Genomic DNA, 27,338 nt, shown 5'->3' with positions numbered 1-27,338 from the left:
GCAACTCACACTGGGAGTTTGGGGTTTGGAGCCACTTGGGGAAATCCTCTCCCCTCCCCCCCCAAGAGGGTCCGAGTGACCCCAACTCGTCTTCTAACCTCTTGGCAAGGGTGGAGCTGGGGAGTCAGTGGAGACGCGCGTGAGGGCCCCCAGGCTCCATGTCAGCCGGAGGGATCTGTCATGTACTAAGTCATCCAGGCGGCCAGGCTGGATGCACCCAAAGCTTCCCACAAAGCAGGAAGCAGGAGGGTTGATGCTTTGGCAGAGTCTAGCCAGCCAGAGAGGTCTGGAGGCCGAGCCGGGGGAGGTCGCCGGTTACTGACCCTCATCCTGCCCTGCCGGCTCCTGGGAATTTGTTCTCAGAAGCCCTGAGAGGTTCAGCGGGGCAGGGGAGAACCTCCTCCTCCAGCTCCACGAGGAGCTCCTCACCTCCACCCTAGACTTCAGCCTCTCCTGCCCACTCTCCAGGGGCTCACTGCAGCCTGGCGTTCTTCGGGCTCTGCCTCCCAGCACCGGGCCCACCTCCTCCCCAGTGATGTTCCCAGCGCTCTGGGCCAGGAGATGTGGGCATGTGCCCCCCTCACCGTTACCACCTCCAGACCCAGCTTCTGCTCCCATCGTTCAAACAGCCCTCCTCCTCTGAGAGGGGCCCTCCTCCGGCCCCTACCCTTCTGCCACAATCCCTGCCCTGGGGGCCTCCGGCCTTGATGGGGATGTCCTGGTCTCCCGCTCACTCATCTCCACCCCCTTCTCTTCCAGCTTCCCTTCGCTTCCCTTGTCTTGACCCGCTCCGAGACCCTGAAGTCCTGCCCTCTGGCCTGAGTGGCTCCTGTCTCCCTCTGTCCTCCCTGGCCCTTCCCTGCACGCCTGGAGCCGCTTCCGTTCCCCGGGAGGCTCGGCGCTGGCTCTCCATGGACCCACACAGTCCAGATCACGCAGGCTAACGTCAGGTCCTCAAGTCTTTGAGCCCGAGTTTCCCAGGGTCCCCTTGGGCTGGGCAGAGGTGGCCACCTCGGGCGAAAATCAGCCCGAAAGGGAAACCTGGAAACACGTCCCTGCCAGACGGCGCTCACGGGCCGAGGGGCACGGCCAGAGAAGCGGGGGATGGACACCCACGAGGCGGGGGCTCGGAGCTAAGAGAGCCGAGGCTGAGGCCTGGCTCGGACCCCCGCCCGGCCCGCGCCCATCCTCGTGCCGCTGGAGAAGCCCTCGGCAGACCTTGGAGCTGTGGGGAGCCCCCCGAGCGCCGAGCCAGCCCCCCCAGAGGAGCCCCCGTGTGCACAGCCCCGTAGCGGAAGCTGCCCCGCCCCCGCACGGAGCGGCACCGGGCTGCTCTTTCTTACCTGGTCAGCGCTCCCAGGTCTCCGGAGTCTTGGCTGCCGGCTTCGCTCGGCGTGCTCGCTGATTTCGAGGAGGGAGACATAGGGGTTGGGACTAAATAATGAAAATAACAGGTATCCCATGTTACAAAGTGCAGCGTCTGCACTGGTGAGCGGCGAGCGAGCGGCGTCAGACAAACCAAAGCAAACGGAGGCAAAGGAAACCGATCGAATGGGCGCGAGATTGGAATGAGACAAGGAAAAAGAAAGAAAAGGAGAAGGGAGAAAGTCAAGTGAATTTTACACATTTTGGGAAATTAAAGTCTGAAATGAATGCCAAGGCCGCGTGGCCCGAGCCAGCCACGGGGCGGTCCCTGGGGCCGCCGGGGCCAGAATGACACATGAAGGGCCCTGGGAGGTCCGAGGGACCAGCTCGAGGATCTCCTCCCTCCCCGCTTTCTGAAGGCGAAGGGGAGCGGCCCGGGGCCGACGGAGCCTGAGTCCAGAGCCCCCCGGGGAACCTTTAGAAGAGCTACCGGAGGGAGAGGCCGGCGGGGGGCCGCTCCGTTTGGTTCCAATCATCTCTCACTTGCTCTTATTTATTTAAAAAGGGGGGGGGTCTGTCACGAGCCCGGGAGGGGGCTGAAGGCTTGCTCTGAAGTCACTGGCCGCCACCTGGACTCTCCCTGGGGATGGCGGGCCGACAGGCCCGGAGGAGGGGCCCCCACCGTGCGCCCTTGGCAGGACCACACCTGAGGGTTGGGCTGGGAGGGCAGCAACAGAGACCCCTCCGGCCATGCCGGGCCAGAGTGCGTGCAGCTCGGGACTCCCACGGCCTCCCCCCGCACGCCTGTCCAGCCTCCTGGCCGGGTGGCCCAGTCTGTGACACCGAGGGAGCAGCCCCCGTGGCCCCCTGTGGCCCCAGTTCAATCCCGGCCCTCAGATCTAAGGCAGGGCTGGCCTCGGGGCCTTCCCAATGGCGCCTCCCAAAGGGCCCCCAACTCCTCCCGAAAGGGGCGGCTCGTTGCCCGAGCGGGCCCCCTGGCCATTCCGTCAGGGCCCTCTTAGCGGAGTGGCCCCGGGGACCCACCCCAGGGGCCCATTAGAAGGTCAAGCCCGGCCCCGCCTCCCTCCTGCCTGCACACCAGGGCGTGAGCTAAGCTCTGGACAAGCAAAGATCCGCCACGTTTCTGAGTCGGAAGAGAGGAGGCCCCCCTTCCTGCCCCTCGCCAGGCAGTGCCCCCCGGCGGATCGGGAACGAATGGGAAGCGAGGGGAGAACAAAAAGCGAATTGTTTTCTCCGGGGTCTCCCCGCTCCTTTGCCACAAATGAGAAGGAAAGGGCATGCCCGGCTCCATCGCCCCGCTGCCCGCCGGCCCCTGCCACGGACGCTGGCCCAGGAGGGTCTGGTCAGGCCTTGGCAGTCACCGGCCCATCCGAGGGACCTCGTGTAGCGCCACGGCCACAGAGGCCGAGCTCGGCACGGGCCCGAGCGCTCGCTTGGCTCTGCCATTCTCTGCCTGGCCACTGCGAGCCGAGGCACATCCTGACCTCCCAGTCCCAGCCCCGTGTCCGATGGGCCGCAGGACCAGCCGAGGAGGACCGGCCGGCTCGTGCAGGGACCCCCCATCCCCAAACTCCTGGCCTGGAAAATGGAAGCAACAAAAAGACAACGTGGAGGGGGAGAACACGAGGACACGCGCCGGCCACGGCCCACGCTTCCGTCAGGCAGGGGGTCCCTCTGGGTCGGGGCGGCCTCTTCTGGGACAAAGCTCTGAGCTCACTGGTCTGGCCCGAGCCTCCTGCCCAAGTACCTAGCGGCGGCTCCGGGGAGATGCCGATGCTCTGGAGCAGGGCCTCGGTCTCCCGACGCTTGCGGTCCAAGTCGGAGTCCTCTTGGGTCGGCTCCTTCTTCTGCTGCAGGTCAGCCTGAGGAGGGTAGAAGGGGAAGAGTGAGACCCGGAAATGGGCAGGAGGGGCGACTCAGGGGGCAGACCGGGAAGCCCCGGGGATCCCGAGCCGTCCCTCCGCGCCGCCGTCACTGTGACAAGCGAGAGCCGCCCGCATCCATTCTGCCCGCGCTGGGAGCAGATCTAGGGACGAGGCAGGACAATCAGCCGCCGTCTCTTTGGCCCCAAAGCAGTGCCAGGCCCCGTGCCGGGGCGCGGGGGGCAGCCCCGGCCCTCCAGGGGCTTCTGGGCTTCCCACCTCCAGACGGCCGCACTCCCCTCCCCACTCCGTCGTCGCGGCCATTATCTGGCAGCTGGCCGGCTCGGACTTCTCGTCCGGCCCTTTCCAGGTTCAAAGGAAAGGTCTGACGGCTACGGGAGCGACGGGAGACGCCCCATCTGCCCCGGGTCTGCTCAGCAAGCGAGCAGGAAGGGGATGGGGGGCACCTCTGGTTAAGAACCCCGTTCCGGGCCAGGTGCCAGGCTGAGCATGTTACACACATTATCTCACGAGATCCTCACCGCGACCCTGCGAGGCTTCTGTTATTCCCATTTTACAGATAAGGGAACTGAGGGAGACCGAGGTAAGAGAGACTCGCCCAGGGTCGCACAACAAGGAAGTGTCTGAGACCAGATTTGAACTCGGGTCTTGCTGAGAGAGCAAACCAGAAGAGGGCCAGAGGCTCCGCAGGGAAGATGGACGGCCGCTGCAGACCAGGCGAGCCAGCTTCTCTGTTGTTCTGATCCCAGGGCGGATCACAGATACGGATGGCAGCCCCGGGCCAGGCCTCCACCTGCACGACGGGGCGACGAGCCCAGTGGGGGCAGCCTCTGCTTTTCTGAACCTCCAAGTCTTGGCTGTAAGATCTGGAGCCAGCGATTGTCTGCTTGTACTCCACCAGGGGCAAGTCTGCAACTGTGTCAGCCAGGCCCGCGCCGGGCGGGGGAGTCTGTGACCCGACAGGAAGGGGGCCCCCCGGAACTCTGCCTTAAGGTTCCCGCAGGAAAGAGCAGCAGGAGAGCCCCAGAGGGGAGAGAGCAGGGCCAGGCAAGGCCCCGATGCTCCCGGCAGAAGCCGCCAGAGCTCGGCCCAGGCCTGAGATCACAATCCGAGAAGGAAACAGGGAAGAACAAAAGCCCTCGCCAGCCACGGGGACGCCCGCAAACCAACACGGGACACGAGCATAACTCCGGAAGGGTTCCCTGATGGCGACCACGGGAGGAAGGAAAGGAGGAGGGAAGGGAGCGAGCACGCGTAGGCGCCCCTCCTGGGCCAGCCATCCGGGGCTAAGGGCTGCCAACAAAAGTGCCAGGAAAGGAAAACCAGTGAGTGCCCAGCAGCGCCGGGGAGCCCTGCCCCACCTCAGGCCTTCCAGCGAGGAAAGGAGGCCCCTGGCCCAAATGAAGGGAGAGCTCGCCGAGGGGAGGGCCCGACTGACCAAGGGCCAAATATGGCCACCGCACAAGCTGGATAGCCTTAAGAGAGTGTTTCGGAACGTCCCCCGTTTTCTACGGAAGAGGCAAGAAAGCAGAGGGATCTTTGAGGAGGAGCCCCGCTCTGCGCAGGCTGGAGTCAGAGAAAGGCACGGAAGGCCTCAGCAGCCTCATTGATGACTCTTAGCTTGGGTGGAGAGGTAGATAGACGGTGGGCAGGTTATTAGATAGCCGGAGTGGAAAGTCAGGTGCCCTCGAGGGCCGAGAGATGTGGGGTTTCTAGAAAATGTTGCTCAGGGTTGGGATCTTGGGGCTAGGGATGAGCCCTCTCGCTTTCCTCCTTCCTTTTGCCTCCCTGGTTTCCTAACAAGAAACTAAGCATTTCGCATTCAAGAGGGCTCGCCTGACTTCTGTGCAGACTCCGACCCCCAGGCCTGAACCCTTCGCAATATTAGGAGGCCCAAAAAGTTCCAGGATGGCATCCGCGGCTAAAGTCTGCAAAGTCATGAGCGCAGCCAGGAGGGTGACAAAGGCTGGCAGCCGGGACCCCCAACGCTGAGAAAAGTCCCCCAAACGCCAGCCGTCCTGTATCTAAAACCAGCCAAAGAACAACAACAAAAAGAATCCAAGAAACGCCGGGTAGCCCGAAAGCTCAGAGACACAGACACAGAGACACAGAGACAGAGACAGAGATAGAGACAAAAGAAGGAGAAAGGGTGGGGGGAGAGGGAGAGAGACGGAGACAGAGACGGAGACGGAGATGGAGTGCGTCTGCATATCAGGTTTCAAGAGGGGAAGCTGCCCAGACCCATTAGGAGCAGAGGGTGAAGCAAAAATAGAAATAATCGATGACTTCCTGAAAGAAACCGAGAAATGAAAAATCTCAGGAATGTGAGTTCCCCCAACCAGAGGTCTCGGGTTAAAGAAAATAACTCCAACAAGACCAGAAAGTGATTCGTTCCAAGACCAGACTCGCAGTTAACATCAAGCAACTCCCACCATCTATTGGCCTGGAAAGCTTGAAAGGAGACAAAAAGAGGCCGGCTCCCCACTGGAACCCCGAGAAGAAGCGTCCAGGGAAGGGGAGGGGAACGGATGGGAAATGGAAGAGCAAACTCCAAAGCTTCCCATGAGAAGCCAGAAAAGAGCATCAGTTTTGAAATACAAACACAGGAGACAAGAGAAATGGAAAGTACGTGCAAACAGGAAGGACGTTTTTGTTCTAATGCTGGAGAAGGAACGAGTGTCTCCTCAGAAATGAGTGTCTTCAGGGACCACAAAGGGAGCTAACTAAGGCAGGTTGGGATCCTCTAAGAAGCAGAAAAGAGGAAAACCTCAGGGAAGAAAGTGGAGAGGAGCGACTATCTCAAAAAGCCCAGGAGCACAAGCAGAAAACTATAACCTCCCCCCAACAGAGGAAGCAGTGTGGGAGAGCAGGCACTATTGGAGCCTTACTTCCAGCTAAGCCAGTCAAAAGAAGTTAGTGTGCAGGTGTGTGCATGTGCACACACACGTGTACAGCCAATCCAACAAGTTAAGCAAAGGCAAGAGGGAGAAAACAGAGATGTGGTATTCAAGTAGGAGCAGCTCAGTTCAGAGAGAGATTCATCCTGAGTAAATAAACTCCAGGCTCAGAGGATGGGTCATGAGAAGAATTTAAAGTAAGCACCTGAACTGGGATCTGGATTCCAAAAAGGGGCAGAGGAAGGAAAAGAGGTTTTCTAAAACATTTAGTACTAGTGCCGAGCCCTCTTCTTTGCATAAAGGGGGAAGGATAGGAGAGCAGGACAGAGGAAAATCCATAATTAATTTTCATGATTGTAAATGCAAATGGGATGAACTCACCCATAAAAAAGAGAAGAGGGTGGCACAATGGATTAGAGAGCTGAATCCAATCATATGCTCTTAAGAGCTGAACAGAGTGAAAATAAGGGGTTGGAGCAAAATCTATCACTTCAGCCGAAATTAAAAAAAGGGTAAGAGTAAAAGCATCATCTCAGATGAGGCAACAGCAAAACAGACTTGATTAAAAAGGAAAAATAGGTTGGTGATGAATAGAAATGCTGATGATGTATATGTGGGTTCATTTCGTCTCGTTCATGTTCAGCTTTTGCTCACGTCCCTTCCTGGGGCTCTCTTCTCCTCACTACTGAGCAGGAGGCCCAGGCCGAGGCTTAGCCTTCCACCTCTAACACCTCGGAGTTTTGTCTTCCTGTCCGGCATTCTCAAGGGTCGGACACAGTTTCCATCCTGTCAGATCAGTGTCTGCACTTCCAGGAATTGGGAGCAGGAGCCATCCCAGGCCAATCCCGAGTCGCTTTCTAAAACGGCACTCCAGTCTCCCACACAAATTCCACAAAAGCATCCTGGGGCAGGATGGGGGGCTCCCAGTGGGCTTCCACATGAGGTGGGGGGGGGGCGGGGAGCAATTCTAGCTTAGGCTGCCCACCAGAAGGGAAATAAGAGTTTCTCTGGCTCTGGCCTCCTCCAGCCCCCCCCCTCCCTTTTGCTGTGCCAGGAACCCCTGAGCCTGGAGTTGAATCCCGGCTCTCTCACGATGAAGCTCTTTGGGCTCGAAGGGAAGGAAATAAGGTCTTTCTCTTGAAGCTCCGCCTCGTGTCGGTGTATGATCTACTCCCCGCCCAGCCTGCACACCGATGAGCCCCCACGTCAGGGCAGTGAAGCCTCCAGCAGCATCGAGGACAAGCGAGCTGCCAGTCACTTTCTATTGAGGCAGGCAGCCTGGGGAGAAGCTGTGCTGCAGGGAGAACAGAACCCATAGCCTCAAGGACAAAGGAGCAAGCTATGGCTCTCCGTACAAGGGGGAGCGATGCTGGGGGACTGGGATGCTTCGCTGTGTGGCCGCAGATCTGCCTGGAAGCGTGTGCCCACAGACCAGGGAGAGGCCTCGAGGAGAACAGCCTCTCCCCTGGGGAAAATCCCGAAGGGCTGTGCAGAAGCCGGAATTGGATTCTGAGCCGCCCACAGATTTGGGATGGGCTGGGTTGGGTTTTGGAGGAGAGGAATGCCTGTTTGAAGAGGGTCGGGCTTTCCTCACCGCCCTACCGGGATGCAAACCATGTCTAGCCCGGTCAGCGAAGGTCATTGACAACAGTGGACAGGAAGACAAAGCTGAGGTCTCCGAGGCAGAAGGCCCGGATGGGCTCTGTTCAATTGTGGCCTTGATCAAGGCACAACGTTCCTACACTGAAGTTCTGTTGCCTGTGTAGGAAGAGTCCCAAAGAGACATCAGGAAGCACCGAAAATCAAGAACCCAAGAAAGCCCACATGAATCATGAGCCCCACCAAGAGACAGAAAAGGAAACTCCGTTCCCCATAACTGTGGACAATATAAAACACCTGGGAGAATCCCCCCCCAAACAAACCCAGGGACTGCATGAACACAATTCCAAAGCACTTCGCACACAAATAAAGGCGGGCCTAAACAACTGGAGAAACGTGACCTGCTCACGGATAGGAGGAACTAAGTGATGAAATGACCGTCCCACCTAAACGGCTTCACCTGTTCGGTGGCCCAGTAACCAAACCGCCCCAAAGTATTTCCTAAGCTAGAAAAAAGGGCAACTGTCATATGGAAGAACGAAATTAATGCAAAAAGGTGAAGGAAGGAGGCCTACCCATAGCAGACCTCAAACTGTATTGAAACAGAGCAATTATCAAAACAATCTGATACTGGCTGTGAGATAGTGGATCCACGGAATGGGTTAGGCAATCAACACACCATAGCGAACAACTATAGTAACCTAGCGCTCAGCACACCCTAAGATCCAAGCTCGGGAGGGGAGGAGGGGGGAGGAGGGAAGAGGCTCACTATTTGACAAAAACTACAGGAAACAGGAAGAGAATATGGCAGAAACTGGGCACAGGTCAAATCTCACACCACACACCAAGATAAACTCAAAATGGATACTTGATCTAAAAATAAATGGAGACCCCCGTAAACAAATTAGGAGAACAGAAAAACACCAAACAAGACATAGAGAACATTACAAAAGTTGAAATGGATACTTTTGATTACATTAAGTTAGAAAGTTTTTGTATCAACAAAACCAATGCAACCAAGATTAGAAGAGAAACAATAGATGGGGAGGGGATGGGGGAGGAATTATAGCAAGTGCTTCCAACAAAGGCCTCATTTCTCAAATATATAGAAAACTAAGTCAAACTTATAAGAATCTAAAGCATTCCACAATTGAGAAATGGCCAGAGGATATGAACAGGCATTTCTCAGAGGAAGAAATTAAAACTATCTTTAGTCATATGAAAAAATGCTCCAAATTACTATTGATGAGAGAAATGCAAATTAAAACAACTCTGAGATACCACCTCACACCTATCATATTGGACAATATAATCAAGAAGGAAAATGACAAATGTTGGAGGGGATGAGGGAAAATTGGGACAATACCACACTGGAACCATGAAATGATAAAACCATCCCAGAGAGCAATATGGAACCAAAGGGCTATAAAACTATACGTACTCCTTGACTCAGTAATATCACTACTGAGACTAAACATCAAAGAGATATGGGTAAAGGACCTACCTGTACAAAAATATTTTATAAGCTCTCTTTCTAGTGGCAAAGAATTGGAAACTGAAGAGGTATTCATCGAATGGGGAATGGCTGACAAGTTGTAGTATATGGTTGTAATGAAATACTATTGTATCATAAGAAACGATGAATGAGATGAGTTCAGAAAAACCTAGAAAAACTTCTATGAATGGATGCAAAGTGAAGTGAGCAGAACCAGGAGAACAGTAACATTGTATACAATAATAGCAATACAAGATTCCAAGATAAACCCAAAGAACTCATGATGTCAAATGCTGCTCTCTACAGCCAAAGAAGGGGTTGTTGGAATCTGATTGCAGATCAAAGCTTGCCATCCTTCACTTTATTTCCTTCATGAGTTTTTTTTTATTGTATTGTGATTTGTGTCTTCTGTCATGGCATAGGGAATATGGAAATATATATTGCATGAAAGTCCTACAACAGACCATTTACAACCTTGGGTGCTGGCTTGGGGGGGTGGGGAGGGAAGCTAAACTTTTTTTAAAAGCTGAGAACCAGCTGAGACTAAAAGGGAGCCCTGAAATATAAAGAGAAAGGCCGCTTTTAAAAGCAAGATGGGCATTCCTCAGTCTGGAAAGAGTGGGAGGCTCAAATAATTCAACTGCAAATGAAGAACTGCAAATGCAACTGCAAGCTAGTCAAAGAACATGTCCCCAGGACATGGGCTGCATTCAGTTTGTCCCTAGACACTCATCTACCTAAGATTCCCAAAGGATCATGGGAAGGGAAATTGGGTGAATCAGGATTGACCATCTTAAAACATGAGTGTCCTACTGAAGGCAGGAGTATCTTACTGAGCCTGGCAGAATCTGTCTAATGGAGGGGCCAAACTTCTTCCCTCTTCTTTTGGAGGTGACACACCACCTCTGAAAGGATCACAGAGAAGATACTTCTATGAATCCCAAGCTAACGGTCAGAGTTTATTACCCTCCACTGAAAAGAGATCTGTAATCCTTAGCTGAAGGAAGCTCTGTACCACCCAGCCCAAACCATTGAGAGATTCCTCACTTATGTGCCCACTGGGTACCATGTCACTGGCACAAACATAAGATCATTTGAACTTTCAAAGAGCTCACATTCTGCTGAGGAAGCCCAAATGCACACGTCTAAGTAAACGCAAAAGAAGAGTGTCAAGGAGAAGAGAGCAATTAATAATGTCAAAGGCTGGAAAGAGGTCAAGGAGAATGAGGATTGAGAATAGGCTGCTGGATTTGGCAAATAAGAACTCTCAATGACTAAAGAGAAGATTGGAAATCAGATTGTGAAGGAATGCAGGGAGAGGAAATAGAGGCAGTGAATGTAGACAGCTTTTCCTTGGATTATGGCTGTGAAAGGGAAGAATAGTAGCTTGAGGAAATAAAAAAAAAACTTGAGGATAAAAGGGTCTATTGAAGGTTTGCTTGGTTTTCAAAGGAAAAGATATAGGAACACCTCTCTAAGCAGAAAGGTATCAATAGATTAGGAGAATGGGAAGATTTGAGAGGGGAGAATTATGATAGTGGTGGCAATATGCTAGAGAAGATAATAGATAGATCAAGGAAATATTTATCAAATTCTGACTTTGTGCCGAGTGTTCAGCTAAACTCTGGAGATACAAAGGTCAGTCAGCATGGCAACTTAGTAGCAGCAAAAGCTGAACCCTCTCTGACAATCCTTCCATACCAATCTTTAAAAGTATCTTCAAAAAGACAGGAGTTCAAATACAACAGCAAGACAAGAGTCATAGGGCTCTCCCATTGAACAAAACTTGAAAGGTAGACAGAGAGTAGCTTTTCACTGAATAAGGGGGAACAGGAAGCAAAACTGCACCCAGAGGAGTGCTGACCAACTACCTCCCACCCCCCACCTACTGCACTAGGTTTTGAGAATGGGCATAGGCTAACCGTGAGATCCTGGGATGGGGGCTACACCAGCAAAAGAGCACCTCAGATCCACCCCTTGAAGTCCCAAGCCTTGGCAGAAGCCCAAACTGAGGTCCAGAAGTACATTTGGCTGAACCATTTCAAGCCTCTTTGGCTGTTGCACTGAAGACTTAGCCCAAGGGCAAATTAGTTCACCTTGCCTAATCCTGCAAACCAGCAGAGGACAAACCGAATCAGCTAGAAGCCTGCAGAATTCCCAGTTCACAGGCAAAAAAAAGGTTGAGAAAATGAGCAAATAGAAAAAACATGTAACCCTCAAAAACTTCTAAAAGAAAAAAGAACAAAGAGCAGAACCAATAGAGGATAGTGAGATTCAAGAAACTACAAGCAAAACTTCTCAAAAAACTGGGAACTAGTCTCATGCTCTGGAAGAACTCAAAAAGGAAACTTCAAAAATCAAATAAGACAGGTGGAAGAAAAATGGGGAAAAGAAATGAAAGTGATGTAAAAAGAAAGTAACAGCTTAAAAAGCAAATTTGGTCAATGGAAAAAGAGGCAAAAAAATTCAATGAAGAAAAAAGTGTCTGGAAAAATGAATTGTTCTACTAGAAAAAGAGTTAAAATATCCAGTTGGAGAAAAGAATGCCATGAAAAGTAGAATGAACCAAATGGAAAAAGAGTATCAAAAGCACATGGAAGAAAAACAGTCTTTAAAAATTAGAATTGAGCAAATAGAAGCTAATTACTTCACAAGACATCAAGAAACAATAAAACAAAATCAAATGAATGAAAAAATAGAAGAAAATATGAAATCTCATTGAAAAAACAACTGACCTAGTCATGACAAAAAAAAAAACTAGACATCATATTATAAGAAATTATCCAAGAAGCTTCTCTGATATTCTTGAACAAGGAAGTAAAATGAGAAAGAATCCACAGATCACCTCCTGCAATAAATCCCCAAATGACAATTCCCAGGCATGTTATAGCCAAATTCAAGAGCTCCCAGGCCAAGGGGAAAATACTGCAAACAGTCAGAAAGAAATGATTCAGGATTACACAGGATCTGGCAGCTTCTACACTGAAGGACCAGAAGGCTTGGAATATGATATTCCAGAAGACAAGAGAACTAGGTTTACAACCACGAATCACCTACCCATCAAAACTGACTATATTCTTTCAGAAGAAAGTATGGTTATTTAATAAAATGGAAGATTTCCAAGCATTCATAAAGAAAAGACCAGACTTAAACAGAAAATTTGATGTTCAAATACAAAATTCAAGAGAAGCATAAAAAAAGTAAATAAGAAAGAGAAAAAATGTAAGAGTTTCAACAAGGTCAAATTGTTTATATTCCTATATGGAAAGATGATATATGCAACTCTTAAAAATGGTCATTATTTAACTCTAGTCTATCAATAATATGGAATTAGGCCTTAATCAATGATACATGTAAAACCCAGTGGAATTATGTGTCGACTGGTGGGGGGAGAGGGAAAGAACATGAAACATGTAACTATGGGAAAATATTCAAAATAAAAAATTTAAAGGAAAAAAATTGTCATCATTATCATGGTAGTTAAAAGAAGTCTACATAGACAGAGGGTGTGGTACTAAACTGCTTAGGATGATATGTAAAAAACTAGGGGTAAAAAAGAGGATTGTATTAAGAGAAATGGGGAGAAAGAAGTAAAATGGGGTAAATTATATCACATAAAGAGGCATTGGGGGGTGGGATACTATTATAATGGAGGGGAAGATGAGGGTGGTGATGAGTAATAAATACCTAAACCTTACACTTGTTGGAATTGGTTCAGAGAGGAAATAGCAGCCAGATTCACTGGAGTTTATAGAATCCTATCTTACCCTACAGAGAAGCAGAAGGGAAGAGGGGGGCTGGAGGATGGGTAGTAATTTAAAGGAGAGAGAAGTTGGAGAGGTGATTAAAAGACTCTATAGAGAAGTAGTAGTAGGGGAATAAAAAGGAAGCTTGTAGGAAGGGGAGTAATATAAGGGAGGGGAAAAAGAAGGAGTGATTAAAAGCAAAACATTGGTGTGGAGGGAAAGTGAAAAAAGAATGGTCAGGATTAAAAGAGGAAATCAAATGGAACGGAATACACAGATGGTAATCATAACTGTGAATGTAAGTGGAATGAACTCACCCATAAAACAGAAGCAGATAGCAGAATGGATTAAACATATGTTGTTTACAAGAAACACATTTGAGGCAGGGTCACACACACAGGGTAAAGGTAAGAGGCTAGAGCAGAATCTATTGGGCTTCAACTGAGACAAAGAAAACAGGAGTAGCGATCATGATCTCAGACAAACATAAAGCAAAAATAGATTTGATTAAAAGTTAAGGAAAGTAATTGCATCTTGAAAAAAGGCAGTATAGACAATGAAGAAATACCAATACTCAACATATATGCACCAAATGGTATAGCATCCAGATCTATAAAGGAAAAACTAAAGGAGGATAAGGAGGAAATAGATAGTAAAACTATACTAGTGGGGGACTTCAACCTTCCCCTATCAGAATTAGATAAATTGAAACAAAAATTAAATTAGAAAGAAGTAAGGGATGTGAATAAAATTTTAGGAACGTTAGAATTAATAGATATCTGGAGAAAATTGAATAGGGATAAAAAGGAATATACTTTCTTTTCAGCAGCATATGGTACATATACAAAGATCAACCATATACTAGAGCATAAAAACATCAGAAACAAATTCAGAAAAGTAGAAATAATAAATGCAATTTTGTCAAACCACAAGGCAATAAAAATTATAATCAATAAGAGTTTATGGAGAGGCAAATTAAAAATTAATTAGAAACTAAATAATCTAATTCTTCAAAATTGGTGGGTCAAATAACAAATCATAGGAACAACTACTGATTTCACTGAAGAGATTGACAATGGGGAAACAACATATCAAAATCTATGGGCTACAGCCAAAGCAGTACCTATATCCCTGAGTGCCTGTATCAACAAAATAGAGGGAAAAAATAGATCAATGAATTGGGCATACAACTAAAAAAATAGAAAAAGAACAACTTAAAAATACCCAGTTAAAGGCTAAACTGGAAACCCAAAAAATCAAAAGAGAAATTAATAAAATTGAAAGTAAAAGAACTATTGAACTAAATAAGAGTAGGAGCTGGTTCTATTTAAAAAAAAAACAAATAAAATAGATAAAGTATTGGTCAATTTGATTTTTTAAAAAAGAAAGAAAAAAGAGAGAATCAAATTACCAAGATCAAAAATGAAAAGGGTGATTTTACCCCTAAGGAAGAGGAAATTAAGGCAATTATTAAGAGCCATTTTGCCCAATTATATGACAATAAATATGACAATCTAGGTGAAATGGATGAATATTTGCAAAAATAAAAATTGCCTAGATTAACAAAAGAGGAAGTAGAATACTTAAATAATCCCGTCTCAGAAAAAGAAATTGAATGAGCCATCAATGAACTCCCTAAGAAAAAAATCTCCAGGGCCAGATGGATCCACAAGTGAATTCTATCAAACATTTAATGAACAATTAGTCCCAATACCATACAAACTATTTGGCAAAATAAGCAAAGAAGTCCTACCAAATTCTTTTTATGAAACAATTATGGTACTGATGCCTAAGCCAGAAAGACCAAAAACAGAGAAAGCAAATTATAGACCAATCTTCTTCATGAACATAGATGCAAAAATTATAAATAAAACACTAGCAAAGAGACAACAGCAATAAAGCACAAGGAACATTCACTATGACCAGGTGGGATTTATACTAGGAATGCAGGGCTGGTTTAATATTAGGAAAACCATCTGCATAACTGACCATATCAATAATCAAATTAACAGAAATCATATGATTATCTTAAAAGAAGCAGAAAAGGCCTTTGACAAAATACAACATCCATTCCTATTAAAAACACTAGAAAGCATAGGAATAAAAAGACTTTTCCTCAAAATAATAAGTAGTATTTCTTTAAAACCATCAGCAAGTATCATCTGTGTAATGCAGGATTGCTGCAAGAATCTCTGGCACTTGCAAATCCACCTGAGGCAATCCTGGCAGTTGGGGAGAATAGAATGTTGACCCAGCCAGAGTTCTGTTCTCACGGCAAAACCGTTGGAGCCTAGTACTATAAATATTCCTAGAGTACCAACTGAAGGGCTTTTGGCTTTTGGCTGATTTCCCTTGACCTCTTCCTTGACATCCTGCCATCCCCTGGATCTCCCCATTGGGCCCTGAGAGGAGGGAATTCTGGTGGGTGGAGATCATGGGAACTAGCTTCTATAGGCAGGCAGGGACAAACTTAAACCAAGCCATTTAATAATCTGCTAGATCTTATTACATCAGGACAGTGAAATTTATCCCCGGCTGAGAGCTGGCTCCCTCAGCCTGACTTCCACCTTCCATGACCCCCCGCCCCCGCGCCTCCAGCACTGGCTTCAACCCTAGCATTAGTTCCAGACCCTAGCCCTCCTTCCCTCAGCTTACCCTTGGCTTTAATAAACCCCTTTAGCCTTTATTCAAAGACTTTCTGGTGATTCATTATACCAACAACTAGGGCAAAGGCTGAAGAGGGAAAGAATAACTTTCCTTTATTTCCTGAGGGCTAAACCAGGCATCCATCTTGGTCAGGAAGTGAACCAGCTTTCACTTCCTGTAGGGTAGGAGTTTCTCTCCAGAAGGGAGGAGCTCTTTACTCCTCCCCTCAAGGGAGCTCAGAGATAGTCAGGGAGGCTGACTAAAACACATCTCAGCCAGGCTCACACAATCTCTGGCTGACTGAAATTATCCTGTACTAAAAAGATAGCCTCCCTGCCTTAAAGACTCAACTGAGACCACCCAGTGCCCTCAAATATAAGCCTAATACAAGCCTTCATTAGCAACCCTCATATTCCTATATTACATCTGCAATGGGGATAAGATCCCAATAAGATCAGGAGTGAAGCAAGAATGTCCATTATCACCACTATTATTTAATACTGTTCTAGAAATGCTAACTGTGGCAATAAGAGAAGAAAAAGAAATTAAAGGACTAAACTATCCCTCTTTGCAGATGATATGATGGTATACTTAGAAAATCCTACAAAACTAAAACAAGTTAGTGGAAATAATTAATAACTTTAGTAAAGTTGCAGGATACAAAATAAACCCACAGAAATCATCAGCATTTCTAAATATTTCCAACAAAAATCAGCAACAAGATTTAGAAACAGAAGCTCCATTTAAAATCATTCTCGACAACATAAAATATTTGGAAATCTATCTGCAAGAGAAACAGAGGAATTATATGAACACAATTACAAAACACTTTTCACAAATAAAATTAGATCTAAATAATTGGGAAAACATTAATTGCTCATGGGTAGACCGAGCTAATATAATAAAAATGACAACCCTACTTAAATTAATTTACTTATTCAGTGTGAAAAAATAATAACATTCATCTGGAAGAACAAAAGATCAAGAATATAAAGGGAACTAATGAAAAAATGAAGGATGGTGGCCTAACAGTACCAGATCTTAAACTGTACCATAAAACAATAATCATCAAAACAATCTGGTACTGGCTAAAAAACAGAAGGGTGGCTCAATAGAATAGACTAGGGGTAAATGACCTCAGCAATCTAGCGTTTGATAAACCCAAAGATCCCAGCTTTTCAGATAAGAACTCATTCTTTGATAAAAAAAAAAAATGCTGGGAAAATTGAAAAATAGTATGACAAAAATTAGGTTTAGATCAATATCTCTATATTGAGATCACACTCTATATCACAATAAAGTCAAAATTGACATATGATCTAAATATAAAGAGTGATATTATAAGTAAATTAGGTGAATGTAGAATAGTATACTTTCAGATCTATGGAAGAGGGAAGAATTTAAGACCAAACATGAGATAGAAAACATTACAAGATGTAAAGTGGATCATTTTTATTGTATTAAATTTAAAAAGATTTGTACAAACAAAACCATAGTAACGAAAATTAGAAGGGAAGAAACAAACAGTGGAAAATAATTTCATAAAAAATTTCTCTGATAAAGGTTTCATTTCTCAAATATATAGAGAACTAAGTGAAATTCATAAGAAACCAGGCCATTCCCCAATTGATAAATCATCAAAGGATATGAATAGGCAGTTTTCAGATGAAGAAATCAAAACTCAATAATCATATGAAAAAGAGTTCTAAATCCTTCCTGATTAGAGAAATACAAATCCAAACAACTTTTAAAAATTAATTCATTTATTTAGAATATTTTTCCATGGTTTCTTGATTCATGATCTTTCCCATCTGTCTTCCCTCCCCACTCTCAGAGCTGAAAAGAAATTCCACTGGCTTATACATGTATCATTTTTCAAAACCTATTTCCATGTTATTCATATTTGCAATAGAGTGATCTTTTAATGCCAAAGCTCCAATCCCCATCGAACCACATGATTGATCATCTGTTTTCCCTCTGTGTTTCTACTCCCACAGTTCTTTCTCTTGATGTGGATACATTCTTTCTCATAAGTCCTTCTGGATTGTCCTGGATCATTGCATTGCTGCTAGTAGCAAAGTCAGTTACATTTGATTGTGCTACAATGTATCAGTCTCTGTGTACAGTCTTCTCCTGGTTCTGCTCCTTTCGCTCTGCATCAATTCCTAGATGTCTTTCCAGTTCACATGGAATTCCTCCAGCTTATCATTCCTTTCAGCACAATAGTATTCCATCCCCAGCAGATACCACAATGTGTTCAGCCATTCCTCAATTAAGGGACACCCCCTCATTTTCCAATTTTTTGTTACTATAAAAAATGCCACTATACATATTTTTGTACACATATTTTTCCTTATTGTCTTTTTGGGCTACAAACTCAGTAGTGGTATGGCTGAATCAAAGGCTATACATCTTTTGAAGCCCTTTGGACATAATTCCAAATTGCCTTCAAGAATGGTTGGATCCATTCACAACTCCACAAGCAATGTATTAGTGTCCCAATTTTGCTATATTCCCTCCAACACTTATTATTTTCCTTTGCTGTCATATTGGCCAGTCTTCTGGGTATGAGGTGGTACTGTTACGATTAAAAATGATAAAGACATATAGTATAAGAGAAATTAATATTTTAATAGCCATGGCCTTGTTGTCTGAAATATCTATGACCGCGCTTGACTATCTTTAAATTTACCACTGGTGCCCATCCTCTTTCTCTCGTATGCCAGCCAGCTAACCAGGAAACACAAGAGGCCCTCCTCCGAATTTAAACTGCCCATTTAAAAACCGTAAACCAGAAACTCATTGGAATCACGGGAAATGTAGTCTCACAGTCCCCATGTGTCCATAGGAAATTTGTAACATACTTTTAAATGACATCTCCCCAATTCCAAACATACAGTACCTATGAGTTGTTTTGATTTGCATTTTGCTAGTCAAAAGGAAACAGAACACTTTTTCATGGGATTATTGATAGTTTTGATTTTTTCATCTGAAAATTGCCTATTCATAACTCTTGACCACTTGTTAATTGGAAAATGGTTTGGCATAAAAACCACCTTACACCTAGCAGATTGGCTAATATGACAGTAAAGGAAAATAATAAATGTTGGAGGGACTGTGACAAAACTGGGACACTAATGCATTGCTGGTGAAGTTGTGAATATATCCAACCATTCCAGAAGGCAATTTGGAATTATGCTCAAAGTGTTTTAAAAGAATTCATACCTTTTGAGCCAGCAATGCCACTGCTAGGTATGTATCCCAAAAAGATAAAAAAATATTGGGAAAGGATCTGTTCGTAAAAAAATATTTATGGCTGTGCTTTTTGTGGTGTCAAAGAATTGGAAACTAAAGGGATGTCCCTCGAATGGGAAATGAGGAATAATGAACTGAACTGGAAAGACCTCCATGATGCAGAGTGAAGTAAGCAGCACCAGGAGAACATTGTACACAGAGACTGATACATTGTAGCATGATCAAATGTAACTGACTTTGCTACTAGTAACAATGCAATGACCCAGGACAAACCAGAGGGACTTATGAGAAAGAACACTATCCACATTGAGAGAAAGAACTGTGGGAGTAGACATGCAGAAGAAAAATTCGATTTATGATTTATCACTTGTTTATTTGGATATATGATTTCGGGTTTCAGTTTTATAAGATTATTCTCTTACAAAAATGAATAATATGGAAATCAGTTTTGAATGATAATATATGTATAACACAATGTAATTGCTTGTCAGCTCTGAGAGAGGGAAGGAAAGAGAGGAGAGAGAGAACAGGAATCATACAACTTTGGAAAACTTATGTATAAATTTGTTACTGGAATAAAATAAAGATAAAACCAATAAGTTATTCCTTGTCCTCAGGGAACTTAAATTCTAATGGGGAAAGAGAACACCTGAAGAACAGCTGGAAGATAGGGCACATTTGGGCTTGCTGGCTGGCAAATGAGCTGCGGGTTTGGCTAGGGGCAAGATAAGGAGAAGAGAGGAGGGCATGGGATGCAGAAGCATTGGAATTGGCAAGGAGAAAGATCACTTCAAAAAAGACTGGGGTAAATTCAGAGATGGAGGATGATATCAAGGGACTTTGGGAAAGAAAAGAAGAGTATAGAAGAAAGTGGAGATGAAGATGAAGAACAGTCTCTGTTTTTCTCTGTATGGGGAGAGAAGCTAGACAGATCAATGTGAGAGTCAACTGTGTAGTAATAAGTAAAACCATGGGAGCTGTTGAGATAATGAAAGAAAAAGAGAGGAGGAAGTTGAGGAGGAAATTCCTTTTTTCCCACCACTTCCTCCTCAGTTGACTATGGCTGATGTCCCTTCCAGGTTCTGACAGTGAGCTCGTGTGACATTAAGAGGGTGACACTTCCCCTCTGTCCTTTGGGCTGACATAAGGAGAATTCTAGTGGCTCAAAGTAGACAGGAGAAGATGGTAAGCAGGTATCCTTTTTACCAGTTGTTTTTGAAATCTAGAAAAGTCAGATATAGATAAGCATTTCTGAGGAGACCTAAATTTTGAATAGCCAAAGGACATACATTAGGGCAAATGCCCTTGCCCTCCCATAAGCTTCTTCTTTAGTTCTCACCTCTTTCTTTTTCCGCTCCTCTTCCTTCCGTTTCTTCTCCTCCCTGATCTGAGCTAATCTCTGTTTCTTTCGTTCCAGCTCAGCTTTTAAGTCACTTTTGTCAGACATTGCGACTTCCTAGAGAAACAAGCAAAAAGAAACATGTAAATATAAAGAATTATTATTTTATTATTTTAAAATTTGCTTCAAAATGTTTTGAGTGGGAGCACAGACCCAGAGAAAATATTTTGTGGTGAATTGAGAGGGGGGGAGATATCACCAAGAGGTTAAGGGGTAATAATGATCTATATAATGAGGGATGTCGAAAAAATCCTACTCTGGGGCAATCCTTTCTAATCCTGCAGGAATTGGTATGCCTAAGAGTGAGACACAAGAGAAAAGGGGGCATGAAGTAAAATCTTCAAGACAATAACTTAGACTCCTTAGAAGAAGGAATTCAAAATAGGTACCTCAGAAGCTTTCAATCTATGAGGAATACCGAGACTGTCTACAGAAAGAATGAGCAAGGACAAGGGTCATGAGTCAAAGAATAAAATTCTAGAATAAAAAGTGAAAAGAAGTACAGCCCCCCCTCACCATATGGCAGTTCACTTATTGCAGCTTCACTGTATTGTGGATTGTTTTTTTTAATATATCTAATTCCGTATCACAGAGTTACACTTATCATGGCACACTATTGGCTGATGGAATGACAGCGACCAACCACAGTGCTGTATTCTGTAACCTGTGTCAGGAGCTACTCAGAGAAACAGGGTCCTTTAGTAGAATCTTTTTATCTGGACCCCATCAAGGTCAATATAACAGGCAAGGCCCTATGTTGACTCGTTTGGTCTGAAAAGTTCAGGCCATGTGATGGATGGCCTATCTGAGATAAAAAAAAGCTGGACCCTTCCCAGTGGCTCCTTTTATTATTGAAAACATTATTAATTTAATTTTCTAGGATAACCTCAAGTTTTACAGAAAAGCCTCTAAGTACTGTATAGTAAACCAGAGGTTAAGGAGTTAACAATTTTTTCTCCAAGCTGAAAAAAAGGCAGAAATTAGCAGAAGCTGCTCTGTATATTTTTCCCTGACATCTGTTATTTTTTAAAATGATGAAGGCTGATATTGTGAGGAAAACTAATATTTTATTTAGGCCCATGTTGATAGAATAAAATCGGGCCACACACCTGGCCAAGATCTCTTCAAACTGCCCCCCAATCCATACCTTGCATTTCCTTTGGCTGCTTCTTAGGAAGAGAATGAGCCCAAGCTCCACCCCTAATTTTAAGTCATGCTCTACATTGGTTCCCTTTGGTTGATGTAATCATGTCAGAAACTGGAAACCCATTGGATAATGGAAAATGTAGTCTCAAAGTCCCCCACATCTCCCCAGGAAGTTTGTCATATATCTACATATCTTGAGGCTTAATAGAACCCCAGAAATTCTAAATAACACACATCCCAAAGACACTGAAGGCAGGCCCAGATGAATTCCATTCTCATTTAGGTTCTTCCCAGTGACAAAATACACCACACACTTAAAGGCTTATTCTTCAATATATCTTTTGAAGTATGGAAGCTTTTACTAAAATAGAATATTAGATAAAATAAGTCTCAAATTTTAACCTTGGACCCTTGTCTCATCCAGGCATAATCTACATGTGAAAATACTTGCGTGTGAGGTAATTCTGTAACCTTGGGTGTTTCACAGCTGCAACTCAATTATGCTTTGTGAGAAACTGTTCTTTGAAATGGTATAAAATAAAGAATGCTCAGAGACTTTTTTGGAACAGCCTTGAGCTAACCATTAACCTGGCTGTTCTCAATTTTCTGCTTCGTCCTTATCAACAAATGCCATCCAAGTGCCATTCAAATCCCTGTTAATATAGAGCCAGATCTCTATAAACCTGGGTGCTGATTGGCTCAGTGACTGTAGGTTAATAAGAGTGTGGAAAAGGTTTATAGGCAAGTGGGAAGGGTTATAAAGCCTTTATATATAATAAAATAAATATAATGCTGCTACTTTGTGGATTTTCACCTATTGTGGGAGTCTCTGGAACATAACTCCTGCAACAGATCCTCACCTATTCACTGGAAAGGTGACAATGAAGCTTAAGACAAATGAAAAAGAAAACAATGTCAAAACATTTAATAGCAAAGCATCAAAGAAAATTCATATTGGACACAAGCCCAATAAGGATTCCTAGAAGATCTAAAGAAAGGGATTTTTTTTAAGAAAAAAAAATTTAATATATTATTGAAGTAATATATTCATTGAAATATATTATTTATTTCAATATAATAAATTTATTGGGAAATGAAAGCAGGACAAAAGAGAATTAACAATCTGGTAAAAAGTGCATAAAAAATACTGATGAAAACAATTCCTTAAAAAATGGAATTGGCCAAATGGGAAAAAAATGTATAAAACTTTTTTGAAGAAAATTATTTCTTAAAAATTAGAACTGGTCAATCAAACATAACAGGCTTTTCTACTAGCATCAATGCAATGGTACAGTACAATTCTAAGGGACTTATGAAGAAGAACGCTCTCCACATCCAGAGGAAGAATTGTGGGAGCAGAAAAGCAAAAGAAAAACATCTCCTTGTTCATGGTTTGATGGGGGTATGATTGAGGACATAGACTCCAAATGATCACTCTATTGCAAATATTAATAATATGGAAATAGGTCTTGATCAATGATACATGTAAAGCCCAGTTGAATTGCTCATTGGCTATAGGAGCGGAGAGAGAAAGAATATGAATCATGTAACCATGGGAAAATATTCTAAACTAATTAATTAAGTAAATGAAATTTAAAAATAAAAAATAAAAATTAGAACTGGTGAAGTAAAAAGTAATGACTCCATGAGATATCAAGAAACAATAAAACAAAGTCAAAATAATGGGAGGCGCAGAAGAAAAAAATGAAATAACTCATCAGAAAAAAAAACTGATTTGTAAAAAATTGGTTGAGGAAAGATAATTTAAGAATTATTGAAGTACCTGGAAGACAAGATTCAAAAAAGAATCTACACATCATGATTCAAGGCATTATAAAGAAAAGTTGGCCAGATAGCTTAGAGCCAGAGGACAAAATAGAAATTAGAAGAATCTATCATTCACCTCCTGAAATTCTAAAATAAAGACTCCTAGGAATATTATAGCTCCCAGGTCAAAGAGAAAAGACAGCAAACATCCAGAATGAAACTATTCAGATACCTCAGAGCCATAGTTAGCATTACGTGGGATTTAGCAGCTTCTACATTAAAGGATCAGAGGACTAGGAATATGATATTTCAGAAGTCAAAAGAGCTAGGATTCATTAAATATCCATTTTCCCCCATAGGAGTATACTGTTTTGTGGGAGGTTATTTTGGTTGTGATCATAGCTTTAACTTTAGCCAAGGTAAAAGAATCAGGGGCAGCAATTATGACCTCAAATAAAGCAAAAACAAAAACTGCCTAATTAAAAGAGATAATCAGGGAAACTACATTTTACTAAAAGATACCATAGACAATGAAGTAATCTCAATACTAAACACGTATTCATAAAGGAAATAGTATGCAAGCAGGAGGAAATAGTAATTTACCCTTCCTAAGACCCAGATAAACTTAAACATAAAATAAATTAGAAAGAAGTTAAGGAGATGAATAGAATTCTAAAAAAGGTAGATATGACAGACTTTTGGAGACAACTGAATGGGAATAGAAAAGAGTGTACCTTTTCTCAGCTGTAAATGGCACCTTCACAAAAACTGACTATGTCCAGGGCATAAAAATCTCACAAACAAATGCAAAAAAGCAAAACTATTAGATGCACTCATTTAGACTTTAATGTAATGGGAACATTCAATAAATATCTTAGAAGCACAGATTAAAAAATAATTCAAAACTAATCTAATCCTATAGAATAATAGATCAAAGAACAAATCATAGAAACAATCAACAATTTCATTAAAAAAATAACAATAATGAGATCATATAACAAAATGTCTCAGATGCAACCCAAACAGTATTTAGGAAGAAATCTCTAAATTACTACATTAATAAAAGAAAGAAAGAAGAGATCAATTAATTCAATTCACAACTTTAAAAAAAACAAACTAAAAAAAGAACAAATGTTAATCCCCATTTATACAGCAAAAAAGAAATCCTAAAAGTCAAAAAAGAGATTAATAAATTTGAAAGTAAAAATCCTTTGAACTAATAAATAAAACTAGGATCTAACTTTATGGGAGGGAAAGGAACAATAAAATAAATGATCCATTTGGTTAATCTTATTTTAAAAAAAGAAAGAACAAAACGAAATTACCAATATCAAACAATAAGTTTGTATAGAAATGAAAGTAATTATTAGGAGCTATTTTATCAACTTTTAGGCCAATAAAACTGAAGATCTAAGTGAAAAGGATGAATATTGACAAAACCTTAAATTGCCCTAAGTTAGCCTAACAGAAGAGGAAGTAGAATGTCAATAATCCAATCTTAGAAAAAGAAATTGAACTAGTCACAAAGGAGCTCCCTAAGAAAAAGCCCCAGGATCAGATGGATTCACAAGGGAATTCTACCAACCATTTAAAGAACAATTAACTCCAATACTACATAAACTATTGGGAAAATAGGTAAAGAAAATGTTCTATTAAAATCCTTCTATGACATAAATATGATTTAGATGCAGAGAAAGAGAACTATAGACCAATTTTCTTAAGGAATACTAATACAAAAATGGTAAATAAAATACTAGCAAGGAGATGACAGTAAGCTGTCCATCACGAGGATCATACACTATGACTAAGTGGGATTTAATCAGGAATGCAAGACTGTATCAGTAGTAGGAAAACTAGAAGCATAATTGGCCCTATCGATAACAGGATACAATAAAAATAACGATTCTATCAACACAAAGAGAAAAGGCTTTTGACAAAATCCAGCACCTATTCCTATTAAAATATTAGAAAGCAGAGGGCAGCTGGATTGCTTAGTGGATTGAGAGCCAGACCTCACTTCCTAGCTGTGTGACCCTGGGCAAGTCACTTATCCCCCATTGCCCAGCCCTTACTGCTCTTCTGCCTTGGAACCAACACACAGCATTGGTTCTAAGACAGAAGGTCAGGGTTTGAAAAAATATTAGAAAGCAAAGGAATCAAAGATAAGTAGCATTGCTCTAAAACCAAGAACAACTATTATGTGTGATGGACGTAAACTAGAAGCCTTCAAAAATCACATCAGGAGTGAATTAAATGACATAGAGGGTGTCCATCCTCACCACTATCATTCACTATTATATCTGAAATCCTAGTTATATCAATAACACCGGAAAAAGAAATGAAGGAATGAGAAAAGGCCACAAAGAAACAAAACTATTGTTCTTTGCTGAGGATTTGTTGGGACAATTAGAGGACCCTTGAGCCCCTACAGCAAAGCCAGTAGAAACAGCTAACAACTTTCACAGGCTATAAAATGACCCTATATTAATCACCTGCATGTCTATATATTCCCAACAAAACCCAGCAGGAAGCAGTAGAAAGAGAAATGCCATTCAAATAACTGCAGATCATATAAAATACTTGGGAGTTGACCTGCTAAGATGAACCAACCCTAACCCTAACCCTAACCCTAAATTCGTGGGGAAACGAACCAAATCTAACCCTAACCCTAACCCTAACCCTAACCTAGCCCTCTGACAAGCTCTCCAGTTCAGATCACCTAATCACACCTGCTAAATCTTTCTACCTGGCATTCGAAGCTGAAGGAGTTTCCCCTTTGGAAGCACAACTTTGTTCCCTTATCCCAGCTAGCCTTAACATTCCACTTTCATCTCAAACTTCCCAATTGGAAATTCCCTTTCTCCTGACTTGTCTCGTTCTCCAAGTTCTCTTTTTTTAAGTCACACACATACACAAGCACTGCACTGCTTTCTGCTCAGCTGCTTTTCTCTGACCTTCATTCACACAAACTTAAAGAAAGGGGGTTGCACCTTCCCACTCTCCCCGATATTCACACAAATGAACAGTCTCCATGGATGTTGGCTCCAATCTTTTCTTTGGCATCTCTCAGTCCCTATCTGCTCTCTTGCTTGCAGCGTTTTTTAGAAGCATGTAGAGGCTTCAGATTTGCCCAGATGGGTAAACAGAGGCACTCCTATCATTCTAGAATTCCAGACAAGCCCCCATCTGTGTGGAGTTAAATTTTGGGGCAGCTTGTGCCCACAGAAATCACTCTAATAAGCAGACAGGAGACTTGATAAGATGCTGGCAAAGAAAAGAGGCTTTATTTGGAGAAAACAGCAGATCACAAGGAGGTGGGGAAGGGAAGGAAAAAGGATTCTGCCCACACAAGTGGCTTGCTTGGGGCCAAAATGTCCTCTCTTTTTCTAGGTACAATCACAGACTTGTATAATAATCCTGATACAAGATTCCCCTCCTCCCCTCTGTCCAATCCCACAGAAGGGGAGGGAGGGGGGCCTGTGATGTTTCAAGTCTTGAGTGCATGGTTTTCTGCATGATGTACCCCTAAAGATCCCCCATCATCAAGGAAAACCCATGAATATCATGGGTTTCCCAATCTAGGACAAAAAAAAAAAGACCCTTTTGAAACTCACTGTACTTTCCCTCCTTCGGCCTATCTTAGAGTCTGGCTTTCCTCCCATGGTACAGATAAACTTCTCAAAGCTTTTGAAAATAGGTCAGGAAAACTAAACTTTTATGGGGTGGGGGAGGCAGTTTTAGTCTAAGGGATAGTGAGGGGTCTTAAAAATTGGTGCCACAACAAGCCAAAAACTACTCTGAGAATTACACAGTGAATCTCATCCCACACATAATAAAGTGGAGAAATAGGAGTTACTCATAGCTAGTCCTCATTAATATAATAAAAATGGCAGTTCTGGTGAAATTAGCTCATTTCTTTAGTGCCACACCAATGAAACAACCAAGAAGAATTTTCTCGAGCTAGAAAAAATAATAAAATTCATCCATAAAAACCAAAGGGCAAGAATATCAAGGGACCCAACAGAAAAAAATGTGAAAGAAAGCATGCTAGCAGAAGTGCATTTCAAACTCATTTGCAAAGCTGTAATCCCCACAACAATCTGCTACTGGCTCAGAAAT

At 43.5% G+C, this 27,338-nt stretch overlaps 1 protein-coding gene across 1 annotated transcript in view; it reads right to left on the bottom strand.

Annotated features, from left to right (window-relative positions):
• Positions 1-1,023: 1,023 nt before the first annotated feature.
• LOC123249260 (cytoplasmic dynein 1 intermediate chain 1-like) overlaps positions 1,024-27,338 on the bottom strand; it is a 48,967-nt gene continuing 22,652 nt past the window's right edge. The window contains exons 2-5 of the mRNA XM_044678239.1: positions 20,247-20,363; positions 3,134-3,248; positions 1,344-1,485; positions 1,024-1,225 (exon numbers count right to left, since the gene is read on the bottom strand). Coding sequence (XP_044534174.1) covers positions 1,024-1,225; positions 1,344-1,485; positions 3,134-3,248; positions 20,247-20,354 — 567 coding nt within the window. The 5' untranslated portion in view covers positions 20,355-20,363. The remainder of the gene's footprint in view (positions 1,226-1,343; positions 1,486-3,133; positions 3,249-20,246; positions 20,364-27,338) is intronic.

The sequence above is a fragment of the Gracilinanus agilis genome, chromosome 5 (assembly GCF_016433145.1).
Source record: "Gracilinanus agilis isolate LMUSP501 chromosome 5, AgileGrace, whole genome shotgun sequence".
NCBI classification, from domain to species: Eukaryota; Metazoa; Chordata; class Mammalia; order Didelphimorphia; family Didelphidae; genus Gracilinanus; species Gracilinanus agilis.
This window is presented reverse-complemented; position numbering and strand designations above follow the sequence as displayed.